Source organism: Geotrypetes seraphini, chromosome 3 (assembly GCF_902459505.1).
Source record: "Geotrypetes seraphini chromosome 3, aGeoSer1.1, whole genome shotgun sequence".
Lineage (NCBI taxonomy): Eukaryota > Metazoa > Chordata > Amphibia > Gymnophiona > Dermophiidae > Geotrypetes > Geotrypetes seraphini.
In genome coordinates this window covers 204,405,512-204,421,237 of record NC_047086.1, presented here as the reverse complement: position 1 = coordinate 204,421,237, position 15,726 = coordinate 204,405,512, and the positions used below count along the sequence as shown (strand labels likewise).

At 41.5% G+C, this 15,726-nt stretch overlaps 1 protein-coding gene across 4 annotated transcripts in view; it reads left to right on the top strand.

The window, feature by feature from the left end:
* SLC4A8 (solute carrier family 4 member 8) overlaps window positions 1-15,726 on the top strand; it is a 536,451-nt gene that overhangs the window by 479,137 nt on the left and 41,588 nt on the right. For 3 of the 4 annotated variants that reach the window (XM_033936812.1, XM_033936813.1, XM_033936815.1), the window contains 2 exons: window positions 2,823-2,920; window positions 4,534-4,635. In XM_033936812.1, the coding sequence (XP_033792703.1) occupies window positions 2,823-2,920; window positions 4,534-4,635 (200 nt within the window). Of the gene's footprint in view, window positions 1-2,822; window positions 2,921-4,533; window positions 4,636-7,179; window positions 7,211-15,726 lie in introns of those variants that run through there. The other variant, XM_033936814.1, reaches the window with a different exon arrangement.

Sequence of the window (15,726 nt, the reverse complement as noted above, 5' to 3'; positions counted from 1 at the left end):
CGGAGGAGGCATCTTGGTTGATCAATGTTCTGGAGATCAGAGCTATCCAGCTGGCGTTGCTAGCGTTCCAGATGTTGTTGACGGGCAAGTCTGTTCAGGTTTTCTCAGACAATGCCACGGCGGTGGCTTACATCAATCATCAGGGGGGAACCAGGAGTCGTCTGTTGGTACAGGAGGCTGCTATGCTCATGGTTTGGACAGAGACTCATCTTCTGGACATCTCGGCTTCCCACACATAGCAGGAGTGGAAAATGTCCAGGTGGACTTTCTCAGTCGTCATGTGGTGACGACTAGATCCCGGAGAGTGATGTCTCAGTCCCGCAACCTTTGAGTTGGTAGTTCAGACTTGGGGTCAGCCGGTCATGGACCTGTGTCAATGCCAAAGCGCCCCAGTTCTTCAGTCAGTGCAGGGATGTTCAGGCCGAGGGGCTGAATGCTCTGGTACAGCCTTGGCCGGCAGCAGGCCTCCTGTTTTGTTTCCTCTGTAGCTGATGGTGGACAGAGTCCTTCGCATTGCTCGGCACCCCAGCTGTGTGATCCTGGTGGCTCCAAACTGGCCCAGGCACCCGTGATACGTGGATCTGGTTTATCCTCTTGTGGCAAGATCCTTTTCCACTGCCCCTCTCGCCTGACTTTCTGACTCAGGTCCCCATTCCAATGTTCGATCCAGGTCCCTTTTGTCTTACGGCTTGGCTCTTGAGAGGGAATGCCTAGGTAATAAAGGTTATTCAGGTAAAGTGGTTTCCACTTTCTTAGGGTCCTGGAGGCTTTCCATGTCTCGAGCTTATGTACATGTTAGGCGTATTTTTGAGGAATGGTGTGCTGCACATGGAGTGGTTTCCTTTTGCGCCTCTTTGCCTCATGACAGAAGAACGAGACTTGTTGCTTTGTTTTTTTTTAATTCTTTATTCATTTTTAATCTTTCAACAAGTGTACAATAAAAGTGATACATAGATTTACAAACAACACTTGATAAATCTATCAAGATAATAACAAATGAGACTTGGGTGTGATTGTTTGTGATGATCGTAAGGTGGTCAAACAGGTTGAAAAGGTGATGGCGAAAGCTAGAAGGATGCTAGGTTGCATAGGGAGAGGCATGGCCAGTATGAAAAAGTAGGTATTGATGCCCCTGTATAAGACTCTGATGAGACCTCATTTAGAATATTGTGTCCAATTCTGGAGGCTGCACCTTCAAAAAGATATAAAAAGGATGGAGTCGGTCCAGAGGAAGGCTACTAAAATGATATGTAGTCTTCATCAGAAGGCGTATGGGGACAGACTTAAAGATCTTAATCTGTATACTTTGGAGGAAAGACAGGAGAGGGAGAGAGATGATAGAGACATTTAAATACCTATGTAATGTAAATGTGCATGAGTCGAGTCTCTTTCATTTGAAAGGAAACTCTTCAACGAGAGGGCATAGGATGAAGTTAAGAGGTGATAGGTGATAGGCTCTGGAATAATCTAATGATGAGGGATGATGGAAGTGCACAGAGGACACGGACCTACAGCTGGAGAAATGGACATACACCAGGGACACAGACCTGCAGCTAGAGAAGCAAGAGAAGATAGAGAGGACACAATTGTCATGGGGGACTCCATCATCAGCCAAGTCGACAGCCACATAACGGGAGGAAGACAGGATCGGCTGGTGACCTGCCTACCGGGAGCTAAGGTAGAAGACATAGTGAACCGCATCAACAGCGTGGAAGAGGAAGATACGGTGATCCATGTGGGGACGAACAACGTGAGCAACAGGAACTACAACAGGGAAGTACTGAAGGACCAGTTCCGGATGCTATGAAGGAAGCTGAAGACCAGAACATAGAGGGCAGCTTTCTCAGAGATCCTGCTGGTACCCAGGGCCAACGAGAAGAGGCAGACAATTGCTGAATTATGGTGCTGCTGAGGCCCTGTTAATGTCCATGGAGCTGATACTTAAAAACTTTATGATCCCAGCTTTGAAAGTTAAAAATCCATTTTAGAGCTAGACCCATAGTGATAGTACCTCTAGGAGTCAGATTCGCCATTTTGAACCTGATGCCAAAAGGGACCGGAGCCACTGGAGAGTGATTTGTTCCAAACTAGACACCAGGGAGAAACCTGGTAAGACCCAGAGGTGGGTTGAGAGAGGAGATTTTCATTGAGTTGGGGGTAATTGCCTTTGTCTGAGGAATTTGGGGGAGGGTACAGAAGTATGGAAGGTCATGTTGAGTGGAGTGTGGGAGAGGGGTTATCGATGAGCTGGAGGGTCTGAGTTGTTTGGGGTTTGTTTGTTTTTTGGGGGGGGAGGATCAAAGCTGTAGTAGGCATCAGTTTTAATAGGCTGAAGATGTGGAAACCTAGAGTGAGCAAGATGCTGTTTTTTCTCATTGTGAAGCTTTTTATAATTGCTGCTTTGGCTGTGAAGCTTTTTATAATTGCTGCTTTGGCTGGCTGTGTCATTAGATAACTGTCTACCTCTGCACATCAGTATAGCATTTTACAAAAGGCACTACATTTGAAAGAGCCTTTTGTAAAATATTAGAGGAACTGTAAACATCTCAACTTAGATGTCTCAATATGCATCTCAACACTATATGTAAAATAGGCCTTCACATTTAGGAGCTTGGCTTTTCATGAATATCGGGTTCCTTATTTCACACCCTTCTTTTTGCTTATACAGTACTTGCTACAGAAGACTTCCCTCTGCTAAAGCTGTATTCTTTTAGTAAAGTTTGGCTAACAGATACCCACTTCTTCCTTGCCCCAGCCATTCACTTTTCTTTATACTCAGTGGATGAAGCATTTCATCTCTACCTTCTTCCTTTTTCCATCAGGAAGATGAAAAGATGCTAGAGGTGGTAGAAAACAAAGGAATCCATCTTCAAATGGAGAGGAAAACATTACTGAGCAGTCCAGGAAAGAACAATTCCAGGTACATATCAAGGGGGGGGAGTAGGATGGAGTTGCAGTACTATTTCATTTGGGCCTGAGCCTATGTTTGAATGCAATTCATCAAAAGTAATTAAGCTAAACTAAAACTTAGCTTTGTATACCGGGTCAAGTAACAGGATAGTAATATGCCTTTCCTTCTCTTATCATACTTAATGCTAGCCCAAAGGTGCCTGATGCCCTTGGTGAACCTTCAGTGATGTGTCCCCATCCCCTAGAGCAATTTAAGGCCCATCCCCTCATAGGTCATCATTTCCCCTTCCCTTTCCTCTCATTGTCCCACATCTTCCCTTACCCTCCATCTTATGCCCAGCATCTCCTCTTCCCTTGTCCCTTCTGCCCCCTAATAGTCCAGGATCTTCCTTTCCTTGTCCCTCCCCAAAGTGATCATCTCACCTTCCCAACTCCCAAGTGTCCAGCATCTCTTTTCCCAACATCTCCCTTTTCCTACCCTTATCCCTGCCAATCCAGCATTTACTTCTTTTCCCTACCTTGGCCTATTTTCTGCCTTCGTCCATGTACTCTTCTGCAGCCATCACCTCTTACCTCTGCCAGGTGTCCAGCAGCTTCAAAAACTATGTGGAGTGGCCCTCTTGAGCACCTGCTGACACTCAAGGCCTGCTGCATTCTACCTCTTCTGACACAAACTTCCTGTTGGAGATAGTGGGGTTTAGCATTCCTGAGTGCTCAAAGTTTTCACTGTCATGTTGACCTCAGCTTTCAAGCCACCCCTCCCCCTAATTTCTGCCTCTCTAAGTGGATGCCTAGTCTACCCAGTGGTAGAACCAGCACTGATCATCCTCCTCCCCATCCCTCCTACCAATCTCTCTGTGTTTGAAAGGGGAGGGGGTTGGGGAACAAGTTATCAAGAGTAAGATACTAGGTATGGCCGTATGCCAGACACTGGAACAACAAGCCTGCCGTTTACAAGTTCCATTGGGCTCTATCCACAGTAGAAGCTTGTTCGGGTTTATTGTCAATTGATTTTTTTATAACACTTTTCTACTAGGGTGCATATTGGACACAATCAGGGAAGACGTTAGAAATCACATAATCCATCATATTTTCAGTTTTTTAAGCCATCTCTGAGACTTCAGTTCTGCTGGTCAGCTCCAAGTAAAAATGGGAACAGTTAAGACAAGAGTCTTAAAATATTCCCTGAACTTTGGTGCCCTGTGCTTTGCAAATAAATTTCTGCTTGATGTACCTTCCTTTCATAATATAAGATTAAATTAATCACTCATCTATATTCTATGTTGAGGGAGTTGTACTTTGGAATTCATTACCCATTGAGCTATGCAAAATTGCTTCTACTGTTCAGTTTTAGAAAACAGCTAAAGACATACTTATTTGTACAGGCTTTTCTACTGATTAATCTGCCATCCTATTGTGAAAATGTTTTATTTTATATGATATTGCTTTTATCTTATGATGAGTCTGTCTTAATTGTGCATGTTTTGATTGTTTCTCACCCAGAATTGTAAAATGGTGTGGGCTATACATTTTTTAAATAAATAAGATAAATATAAACACACAATGACACAAAGGCCCAGTTTCTAAAACAATTGTGTAACATGTAGTGCAAATATTTTCCAGGTGTGATCCATCGGAGATTAATATCTCTGATGAAATGCCCAAAACCACAGTCTGGAAAGCACTCAGCATGAACACAGAGAGCTCCAAATCAAGTGAAAAAAGGTAAAAAGAAGGTTTTTTTTTATCATGCAACTGCTTACACATTCTGCTTGACTTTGTCTGTGAGCTAACTTCAATTTTTCATGGGACACAGTTTTTCTTGGGAGTGGCAGAAAAACTTGATATCTCCATTCCCTTCTCCTTGTTCCCCTAAGTGCATTGATATCTAATGTGCTTGATTCTATTCTATTTTGTATGTAGTTCTTTTCATTTTTCTTTATGTAGACTGTACACTGTCTTGCTCTGCTACAGCAGTTGAAAGTGGTATAACAAGTTCAATTTAATAAAAATAGGTCAAGTGAGCAACCAGAGGGAGTGACATATGTAGACACACTTTATGTAGAAGTTTCAATCAGTCTAGCTTTTACTCTAAAGTCAACTAAGTACAACTGGAGATTCATTGTAACTACTTTTAATAGCATAGTATATCTAATGTCACTCAGAGTAAAAACCTCAAAGGATTAACCGGATAAATCTTGACTAATCTTCCGGATAAATCTTGACTAATCTTGACATGCTAATGTAATTTGAAAGTCTTTTTTTGTAACATCGCTGTCTGTATAGTCTCTTCTCTGTAAACCGCTCTGAACTGCTTGTGGTATTGTGGTATACAAAAATAAAATTATTATTATTAACCGTAGGCGTCAGAACGGTGGGGGGTGGGCACGGGAGCCATGGTCCCTCCAAAAATTGGCAATGGGAAGTTATATGATATATAACTTCCTACTGCCTTTTGCTCCTGCTCCGCACAATGCTGGATGTTCATGTGCAGCCCAAAGGACGTTGCCGGCAGTAGCCAATCACATATGCTGCCCTGCCACTGACACCAGCATCTTCTCTTTACAGTTGCTTGCCTTCTCTGATATAACTTTTATTTCCTCATGGGCAGGCCCGCAGTAGAGAGAAGATGCTGGTGCCGGCGGCAGGGCAGCATATGTGATTGGCTGCCACCAGCGACATCCTGTGGCCCACAAATTAAGATAGATCACGGGGTGGAGTTAGAGAAGAGCCAGGACAGAGAGAGCACACAAGGAGACAGAGAGGGAGAGATGGACTGGGGGGGGCATGAAGGAAGAAGAAATGTCACACTCAGGGGAATAGGCGAGGAGAGAAAAAGCGTGCAGGGGGCAAAAAATGTTGGACTTGCAGAAGAGAGAGAGGGAGAGAGTTGGATTGGGTGGGACAAAAAGGAGAGAAAGAAATATCACACTCAGTGGAAGGGGGAGAGATCAGAGTGAAAAGTTGGACTCATGGAGGGAAAGAGAGCGATGTTGGTTGGGGGAGGGAATGAAGACCAGTGGAGAGGAAGTGTGCAGGAGGCAGAGAGAAAGAAATGGATTGGTGGAAGAAAAGGAGGGAGAAATGTTAGACTGGGAGGGGGGCCAGAAAGGAGAAAGGGAGAGGAGATATTGGACAGCAGGGGGGCAGAAAGGAAGGGAGAAATGTTGCAACGGGGGGTTGGGAAGATGACACAAGGAAGGGAGAGTTGTCAGATTCTGGAGAAGGGTGATGGAAGGAGGGAGAGAGATGTCAGACCACTGGAAGGGGGAGGGGGAGTGAAGGAGAGAAAGATGCTAGATCAGGGAATGGAAGGGAAGGAGGAGAGATATGCTAGACTGCAGGAAAGAGAGAAGATACATACTGGACCATAGAAAGGGAGGAGGGGAAGGAGAGAGATGTTGGACCACAGGGAGTGAGGAGGGAGAGAAGGAAGATGGAGAGAGATGCAAGACGAGAAGGAGGAGAGACAGATTCTAGACTGGTGGAGGGGGAAAGAACAGAGATGCCAGACCACAGTAGGGGGGAAGAGAGAAGGGAAGGAGTGGAAAGAGATGCCAGACTCTAGGAAGGAGAGGAGAGAGATACCAGCCCACAGGACAATGGGAAGGAAAGGAGAGATATGTTGGTTCACAGGAAGGGGGAGGGAAGGAGAGAAAGATGTCAAACTGTGAGAAGGAGAGGAGAAAGATGCCAGACTATAGAAAGTGGAGGGGAAAGACATGTCAATCCTTTGGAGGGGGAGAAAGAGGGAGGAGATGATGCACAGAGATGGAGGGGAAGGGGATAGAGAGGGAGAAGATGGTGCACAGCAATGGAGGACAAGTGGAGAGAGGGAAGAAATGTTGTTTATGAATAGATGGGAATAGGAGAGAAGAAAGAGGGAGGAGATGGTACATATGGATAGATGAAAAGGGAAGGGAAGACATATAAAAGTAGATAGATTTTGAGAAGAAAACAGGAAAAAAGAGGAAAGTTGAATGTTAAAAGTTAATGCTAAAGATGGATGTGGGGCAGAAAGTGAAGAAGAGAAAAACAACAAATGGATAAGGCGGCCCTGGAAACACAGTTCTAGTACAATGTGTTTAGCAGTCCTGAACGGTAAGGTTTTGTCTTTGAATCCACAAGTTGCTACAGAAGGACGTCACACTTCTTTTGACTCTGTCTCCTTCCTAGAGAGCTGTGCCATGCTCCCTCAGTTTTCCCTTCTGCAAGCAAGTTGAGAAAGTGTCTTTCTGATCTGCTTTGCATTTTTTTTGTTATTTTCAGGGATTTTTGCATCTGAAGTTTGAGGCTATCATCATGCCCAGAGGTTCCCACATGGTGGGATCTCTGCCTTAGAGAAGACACAGACTCATGCAGCAGAAATTTTCTGCTAACGGGATCAGCCGTTGGGGACACTTGTCTAGTCAGTCTGCTATAATATTTTTGGAGTTTGGGGTCCATTCCCCAGTAGCTTGCTCACATCCCTGATTTATCAGGAGCTTGAGCACAGGCTGTTTGGCTCCATGGTCAGCCATTTGGGCTTTATCAGAGCTGGCTTCATTTTTTTCTCCCCCCATCATGACGCCAGTAGTATAGGAGGTTGAGTCTCCACTCAACTGGTAAGTTCCTCCTTCTCTTCCTCTGCCAACTCCAGACTCCATCCTTTCTGTCTTACTGCGCCATATGACTGGAACAAACTGCTTGAATCCGTACGGCAGGCTTTGTCTCTGGCAGTGTTCAAGTCCAAGTTAAAAGCTCACCTCTTTGAGACTGCTTTCAACTCCTAACTCTCTTTGGGTTCTGCATCCCCAACCCTCTATGTCGTGTCTAAAGCAGCAGCAACAGCCATTCCTGACATCCCTTCCCTCCCTCGGCCCCGAAGCAGCAGTGGGAAATGATCCTGACAATGTCCTTCCCTCAGCTGGAAGCAGCCTGTTTATGGCACTTCTTCTGTTCACCAGCTGGTGTTTCTGTTCACTGGCTGCTGCTACTCTTGTTAAGGGAGGAAGGGAGTTGTCAGTACCGGCTGCCGCTGCTGCTTTGGGGCCAAGGGAGGGAGAAGTTGTCAGGATCGGCTTCTGCTGCTGCTTTGGGGCTGAGGGAGGGAGGGAATTTGTCAGGATTAGCTGCCGCTGTTGCTATGCGCCCGGAGGGAGAAGGGATTGTCAGGACTATTGCTGCTGCTGCTTCGAGGGCTGGAGGGAGGGAGATTTGTGGCTGTTTCATTGGCTGGAGAGAGGGGGGTTGTTTGGAGATTGTCTGAGGAGCACAGGAGACATTTATATTTTTTTGGCCAGCAATTTTTTTGCCAGTTGGTTGAGAGTGCCAGTTAATTGGATGCTGATTAGCTGAGATTCTACTGTGTGTAGAAGCTGATAAAGATAAGGTTGAATTGCTTAACAAATATTTCTGTTCTGTGTTCACAGCTGAAGCGCCGAGAGCAGGACCACAGAAGACAAACACAAATAGTGCTAGAGTTGTGTTAGACCCTGATCGATTTTCAGAGGATTGTGTTCATGAGGAGCTATCTAAACTGAAGGTGGACAAAGCAGTGGGGCCGGATCTATAGTTGGACTCCCATTCTTGCGAATTCCCTTTTCTGAATGGACAACAGAGTACACAGTGATAGCTGCTGTCTCTCCAGGAGAATTCTAGTTTCCTTGGATCTCACAGAGGCTTATCTCCATATTACAATTTGCCCCGAACATCGCAGGTTTCTGCGTTTCCATGTTCTGCAACAGCATTTCGAGTTTGCAGCACTGCCCCTTGGCCTCGCACTTTCATCAAAGTGATGGTAGTTGTGACAGTTTTCCACCAGCAGGAGGTCCAAGTTCACCCTTTCTGGGACAGCTGGTTATCTGGGCTCCGTCTCATCAAGTGTACGAAAGTCTAGTGGAGATGGTAGTGTCTCTGCTGCAGGCATTGGCAAGTTCAGGAAGAGACGCTTGGCGTCCTCCCAGTCCTTGGAGTTTCTGGGGCTTCTTTTCATCTCCAGACAGTGTCATGTATTTCTTCTCAAGATGCATAGACAGAACCTTTGACAACAAATCAGAATTCACCTTTACCATCTGGCTCCCTCGGCCTGGTTTTGTCTGCAGGTTCTGGGGTCTCGGGCAGCCTCCTTGGAGGCGATCCTGGGCCAGAGCACCTATGTGCCCTTGATGGGAGTCTATCCTATCTTGCTGGTCTCCGCAGAGCTTTTCTCTTCAGATACCACTCCTCTGGACAGTGCCAGCTAGCAGAAACTTGAACTAGTGGTTTCAGGGGGAGGCTCTCGGCCATGGCCGACTTCTTCAGATTTCCGAGTGGATGACTCTTAGGACGGATGCCAGCCTGTTGGGTTGTAGGCTTACTGTGGGGACCACTTCATTCAGGGGCAGTGGGCTTATGGTCTGAAATATTTGTTGACCAATCATCTGAAGTTTTGGGCGATTCAGCTGGCACTGAAAGGACCAGCAGTGCAAGTTTCTTTGATGCCACAGAAGGGGTGTATTTACATCACAAGGGAGCTCTAGTATTCTCTCTCTTCAGCCAGAAAAAAACATCAGCATTCCACTGGGCGGAAGTACATCTTCTGTCTTTCTCGGCAGCCCATGGGGCCGGAATCAACAATGTTCAGGCAAACTTCCTTGGCCAAATGTTCCTAGATCTAGGAGCATAGTTCTTCTCACAGGAGATGTTCTGTCTGATTATACAGAGCTGGGATTAGCCCCAGAGGGATTTGCTGGCTTCAGCAGAGAATTCAAAGGCCAGGCGCTTTTTTCGGTTGCTGAACAGTGAGGAAGCTAGGACCAGATTCCTTGGTTTGACCCTGGCTGGCATAACAATTCTAAGAGCTAAGTAATTCTAAATGGCATAGCCTTGATTTTGCTTTAAGCATAGAATCTAATACTTTCCCTTTCCCCTCAAGCTTCTACTTTACTTTACTCTACAGTGGGGGAAGCCACTGCTTGCCCTGGATCGGTAGCATGGAATATTGCTACTTCTTCGGTTTTGGCCAGGTACTAGTGACCTGGAATGGCCACCGTGAGAACGGGCTACTGGGCTTGATGGACCATTGGTCTGACCCAGTAAGGCTATTCTTATGTTCTTACTTTCAGTTAGAAAAAACAAATAACGTTAAGAAAACCCTCTTTTTTTCCTTTACTTTTTGAGAAATTTGGTTCCCACCTGCTTGGTTCTCTGCTGAATTAAAGTTTCCATCACTCCACAGAATCATACCAATTTACTACCAGTGCTTCAAAAAATGAAGCAAATCAGAAATAAATGGATCACAGTAGGGTCATTTAGACTGTGCCATGTGCCACAGAAACATCGACCTTCACAGCTGCACCTACAGAATTATTTTGCTCCATTTGAGCATTGCAATGCTCAAGAAAGAATTGAGATAGAACCAGAAACAGTAAAGGTAACTCATGAAGAAAAGCACCCACAAAAGAAAAATAAGAAAGCTCAATCCAGAATATTAATGCTATTAGGGGATTCCATTATCAGAGGCATTAACCTTGGAACACAATCAAGGAGCCTAAAATAATGAAATGTCTCCCAGGGTCCTCGGCTACCAGAAGTATCAAATAAATATTGTCTATAATTAGGGAGGAAACTTGGGAACAAATGACTTAGCCAGCACTACCCCACCTGTGGTGCAGAAAGCTTTCAGGAGCTTGGGGAGGGACAATCTCTCCCATCACAATCTCCCACCTCAATCCCCCCCCATCACAACTGTTCCCTTAAACTGGTAGCCGGGGCGTGGCTTGGTCACGCATTAAGTGGGTCGGATAGTGAGTGGGCTCCTCATTGATAGACCCTGAAAATGATATAAAGTCATATGAAAAGTTTTTCATTTTGCTTTTAAAGAAGGATAAGAGGGATAAGAACGGATAATGACTTCGGGAAAGCAAAATAAAAGTGACTCGGCGTTCGCAACATTGACCAGTGTGAAAAGAGCAAAGCCGGAGCCAGAGACGCCGTTAAAGTCAGCGGTTAAAAATAGCGGCATTGATATAATGAAGGAGCTGAAGGACATTAAAGAAATCGTGTCGGAAACCGTCAAAAAAGTTAATGCTCTTATGGAAGAAATGTCTTCTCTTACTAAAAGATTAGAGCAATTTGAAATTAAAACAACTAATATGGAAGAGAGATTAGAGGCAGCTGAAATGGTGGCAGTTAAAAGCAATATGGAACGGAAACAAATTGAATTTCTTTCCCGTGAGCTGGAAGATCTTTCTAACCGAGAGAGGAGGTGCAATTTACGTATTTTGGGTCTTCCGGAGGGGGTGGAGAAAGGGAGTCCTATTTCCTTTAGAAAATTTTCTGCCTAAGATATTGCCTGTAAGATCAAAATATCCTATTGAAATAGAAAGGGCACACCGAGTTCCTGTCAGAAGAGATGAAAAACAAAAAGGTCCTCATCCTCTAATCTTTAAGCTCCTGAGGTATCAACAGGTCCTAGAAATATCTCAACTGGCAAAACAAAATAGGAACTTAAAGTGCCAAGATGCACGGATACATATTGTTCCGGATTTTGCCAGGAGCACAGCAATAAGAAGGAAAGCTTTTTTAGCGCTGAGGCCACAATTGAGAGCTATGGGTGCTAAATACGGCTTGCTTTACCCAGCACTAATGAAAGTTACTTTGGAGAATAAAACCACAACCTTTGATGATCCTGAAAAGCTGCATGATTTCATTAACAAACAGGAGCAGCCCATGTTAACGTAAAATTGACAAGTTAAAGAAAATGGTGGTTTCTAAAGTTATATGATTCTAACTTTTGCCCTGATATTTTTTTTTTTTCTTCATTGTTTTGAGAAATGCATTTGAAGATTGTTAAATCTTTTTGGAATTACTTTTAAACATTCTCTCTGTTGAGGTTGATATTCATTAGAATGTTTATGTCTCAAATTTAAATATGCAAGTTAACGGCAAAAAAATATAGAAATGAAGTTTTATTTTGGACTCTATGTTAGATACTAGTTTTTAAAATTGAGTGACTCTAGTTCAAAAAGGTTAAGATATGGGATCCTGCAGTAATTTTTTCATGAAATGCTTTATGATTATACATTATTCCTGGATATGACTGTTGGAATGAAAGAACCTTTGGGGTTTAAATATGGCTTAGTTTCCTTCCTTTGAAAGCAGAGCGTGCACTGCTCATTGATACTGGAAGGATTAACCCTGCTCATTATAATTTGTCATACCCTGTGCGATGGGTACTTTTATGACATGTCGTTATTAGGTTTCTTACAACGCTTTCAAGTAACATCGGGATAATGATTAAATTATAGGACATGCGCAATAAAAGAACACTGGTATACAATCTGGTTAGGAGAGGATGGTATGCAGAGGATACTATAAACATATCTGACTTGCTTCAATATTTATTGTACTACAAACATTAAACAGGGAGTTCTTTGGTCAGGATCGTCGGATAATACCCTGCTGCGAGATGTGGAGAGGAATCGGTTTTCTAGCTTTGTAAATGCTGAGTTCTATCTCACCCGGAAAGTTGGGACAGATGTCCTCTTCCCTGCATCTCAACAGTTATGGGCACCCCGGTGCGAATTGGAGAGGACACCATTGCTGACTTTGTGTCCTATATATTCCCATGATTCCTCCTATTGTGTTTCACTGTGTAAATGAAATTGAGCGGCGTGGATTACATGGGATTGGCTTGTACAGATTTTTCAGGTTGTGATCGTACAGTGAAGGATCTGAAAGAAAAGTTTCTGTGTGGGAAGGCTGTCCCTCTACTTAGTAAGGTGGATGATATTCACGCTGTTTGTGGCCTTCTAAATGAATTTTGCTGAAATTTCAAGGAAACTTTTATTTACTTTCTGACTCAACAAGTTATTTATGGAGGCTGAGAGATCCCTGATGAGGATAATTGTGTTGCTGTAATCTACTGGGCTGTGGATAAACTTCCCCAAGCAAAATGAGATACATTGGATTTTCTCATTCTTCACTGGTAAAGAGTGGCTCAAAGACCAGAATACAAAATGGATGTCTTAAATTTGGATAAAATCTTAGGGCCAGCTTTGAGTTGCTCATGTTGTACCTGATCCTGTGACAATCCTTTAAAACAACAAGCATCAGCCTAGGTATTGGAGAGTTTGTTGTCTTTGCCAGTGGTTTATTGGAGCCAGTTTATGATGGTGGAACAGAAGAATATAAACCCATTTCATATTATTGAGAATACTTCAATACTCCCCAAACTCCTAACTTGGGAACACTAATGCATATTGGGACCTCGGACCACACCAGATCATCCTTTTAGTATAGAGTATTCAAATATTTGTTTAAGTATTTCATGACTAGATGAAAAATGATTCATATGATAGATTAAATTAAAGCTTATGTTGAAGTAATTTTGAGGATATGAACAATGTAGAGAAGTTCCATTGGATGTATTGAAAGGAAATATATAAACTTTAGGTTTGAGGTATTGATAACATATCAACTAAAATTGTTTAAATGCATTTTTATGGATTTATGGTTTATAGAAAGCTTAGTAAGTGAAACAAAATAAGATTCTGAAGTTATTTTAATTACTTAACTAATTCAACATTTAAATATAGAGGGGGAATGATAATTTTATAGAGATGAATTTTGGAAAAAAAGTAATACATCTACTGGTTTATGTTTCTTATTCTCAATGCCATATAAGAAATAGATTCAGAATGTTTTTATTTATTAGAGATTTAATTTTAAATTAAACTAATTTAATTAGATTTATTGGGGGCAAGGTAATGCATTTTTTAAGAAATATAGATTGTGTCTAATTCTTAGACAGATTTAATAAATTAAAAATTTGTTTTTAATTTAAGGCATATTTCTTAGAGATATTAAAGTTGATGATTATTTTATGATGATTTGATTTTGATTTAATCTTTAATTTTGAAGAAGATAAATTTTAAATGTTTATAGATAAATTTTCTTTTTGCAAGCTATATAATAAGTTAAAGCTAATATTGATTTTGGTCCTAAATGTAAAATTTTTGTGCAATGATCTCAAATATATGATAATAGAATAATTATATTTATTTTTAAATTATTTAGACGGTATGATACTGGATTATAATTGGATAGGAGGATATATTTATATGATATATAATATTAATTTAAGAGTTCATAAAAGCATACGAGGCTATTTTATTAATAATATAATATATATAATATAATTTTTATATTGAAATAGTTTTCTGAATATTATATATAATAATTAATTTCATATGTGACTAATTTTTGATTATTGGTTTTAAGTGGGTCTATTTGGAGTATCTCATTACCTGATCTAATGTGTGTCACCAAGTTAACACTATTAATAAAGGGTTGGGGAGGGTGGGAGGGAGGGGGGAGGGTAAAGATATTATTGGGGATAGGAATATTTGATGTAGAAAATTTTAAAATACTGGAAATGGTGTCTAATCATTCGAAGATATTTATATTTGATTACGTAGATTACAAATTATATTATGGAAGTTAAACTTTTCTCACTTAATGTTAATGGCCTTAATCATCAAATAAAAAAGAAAAAAATGCTTACTTTTTTGAAGCAGCAAAATGCGGACATATATTTCATACAGGAGTCCCACTTATCAAGGATAGAATCTCAAAAATTGGAAGGGGGTTGGGTAAAACATAGTTTTTTTGCACCTGCTATTGGTAAAAAAGCTGGAGTTGCCATATTAATAAATAAAAAGAATACTGCTAATTATCAATTGATAAATTCCGATCCATTAGGAAGATGGGTACATGTAAGAATGAGCATGGGAAATAATACCCTGGATTTGGTGAATGTATATGCCCCAAATACTAATCAATATGAATTTTAAAAAAATTACAACAATTATTACTCCCACTGGCTGCTTCTAACTTGGTGGCTGGAGATTTCAATGCTGTTATAGATCCACTCATGGATAAAAAACCAAGTAAAATTATAAAATCTTTAGGGTTAGATAATTTGGTACAATCTTGTGATTTGAAAGATATATGGTGGATTCTTCATTTTGATGAAAGGGAATTTTCGTTTTGTTCACAAGTTCATAAATCTTTTTCAAGAATAGATTATATTTTAGTGTAAAATCAATTAGTACAAAAAGTGACAAAAGTATCCATAGATCCAATCATATTATCTGATCATGGAGGTGTGTGGATAGAATTTAAGATTGAGGAGCATGAATGTGGTAGGAATGTGGTTTGGAGATTCGATAATGCACTGATTGTGGATTCAAAATTCCTTGAAGAGTTTAATTTAAAAATGATTGAATTTTTTCAATTTAATACCTCGGAAGAAATTTCCATAGAAACATTCAAGTTTCAAGTTTATTAGGTTTTTATATACCGCTTATCAAGGTTATCTAAGGGGTTTTACAATCAGGTACTCAAGCATTTTCCCTATCTGTCCCGGTGGGCTCACAATCTATCTAACGTACTTGGGGCTATGGAGGATTAAGTGACTTGTCCAGGGTCACAGGGAGCAGGGCAGGATTTGAACCCACAACCCCAGGGTGCTAAGGCTGTAGCTCCAACTACTGCGCCACACAGTCCTCCACATTATGGGATGCTTTTAAGTCTACCATGAGAAGTAATATTATCTCATATTCGGCATATGTTAGGAGACAGCTTAAAAAACAATTTTTTGATTTAGAGAAAGAAATTAAACATTTGGAAGCAAAATTAGTTGATAAATGGGAACAAAATGCCCTACAAATCTTATTAAAGGCTAAAGATAAATATAATGAGATTTTATCAAAATTTGCAAGGAATGATTTGTTTTCCAAACAAACTTTGTATTATGGAAGTTCAAATAAGGCGGGAAGTTATTGGCAAATT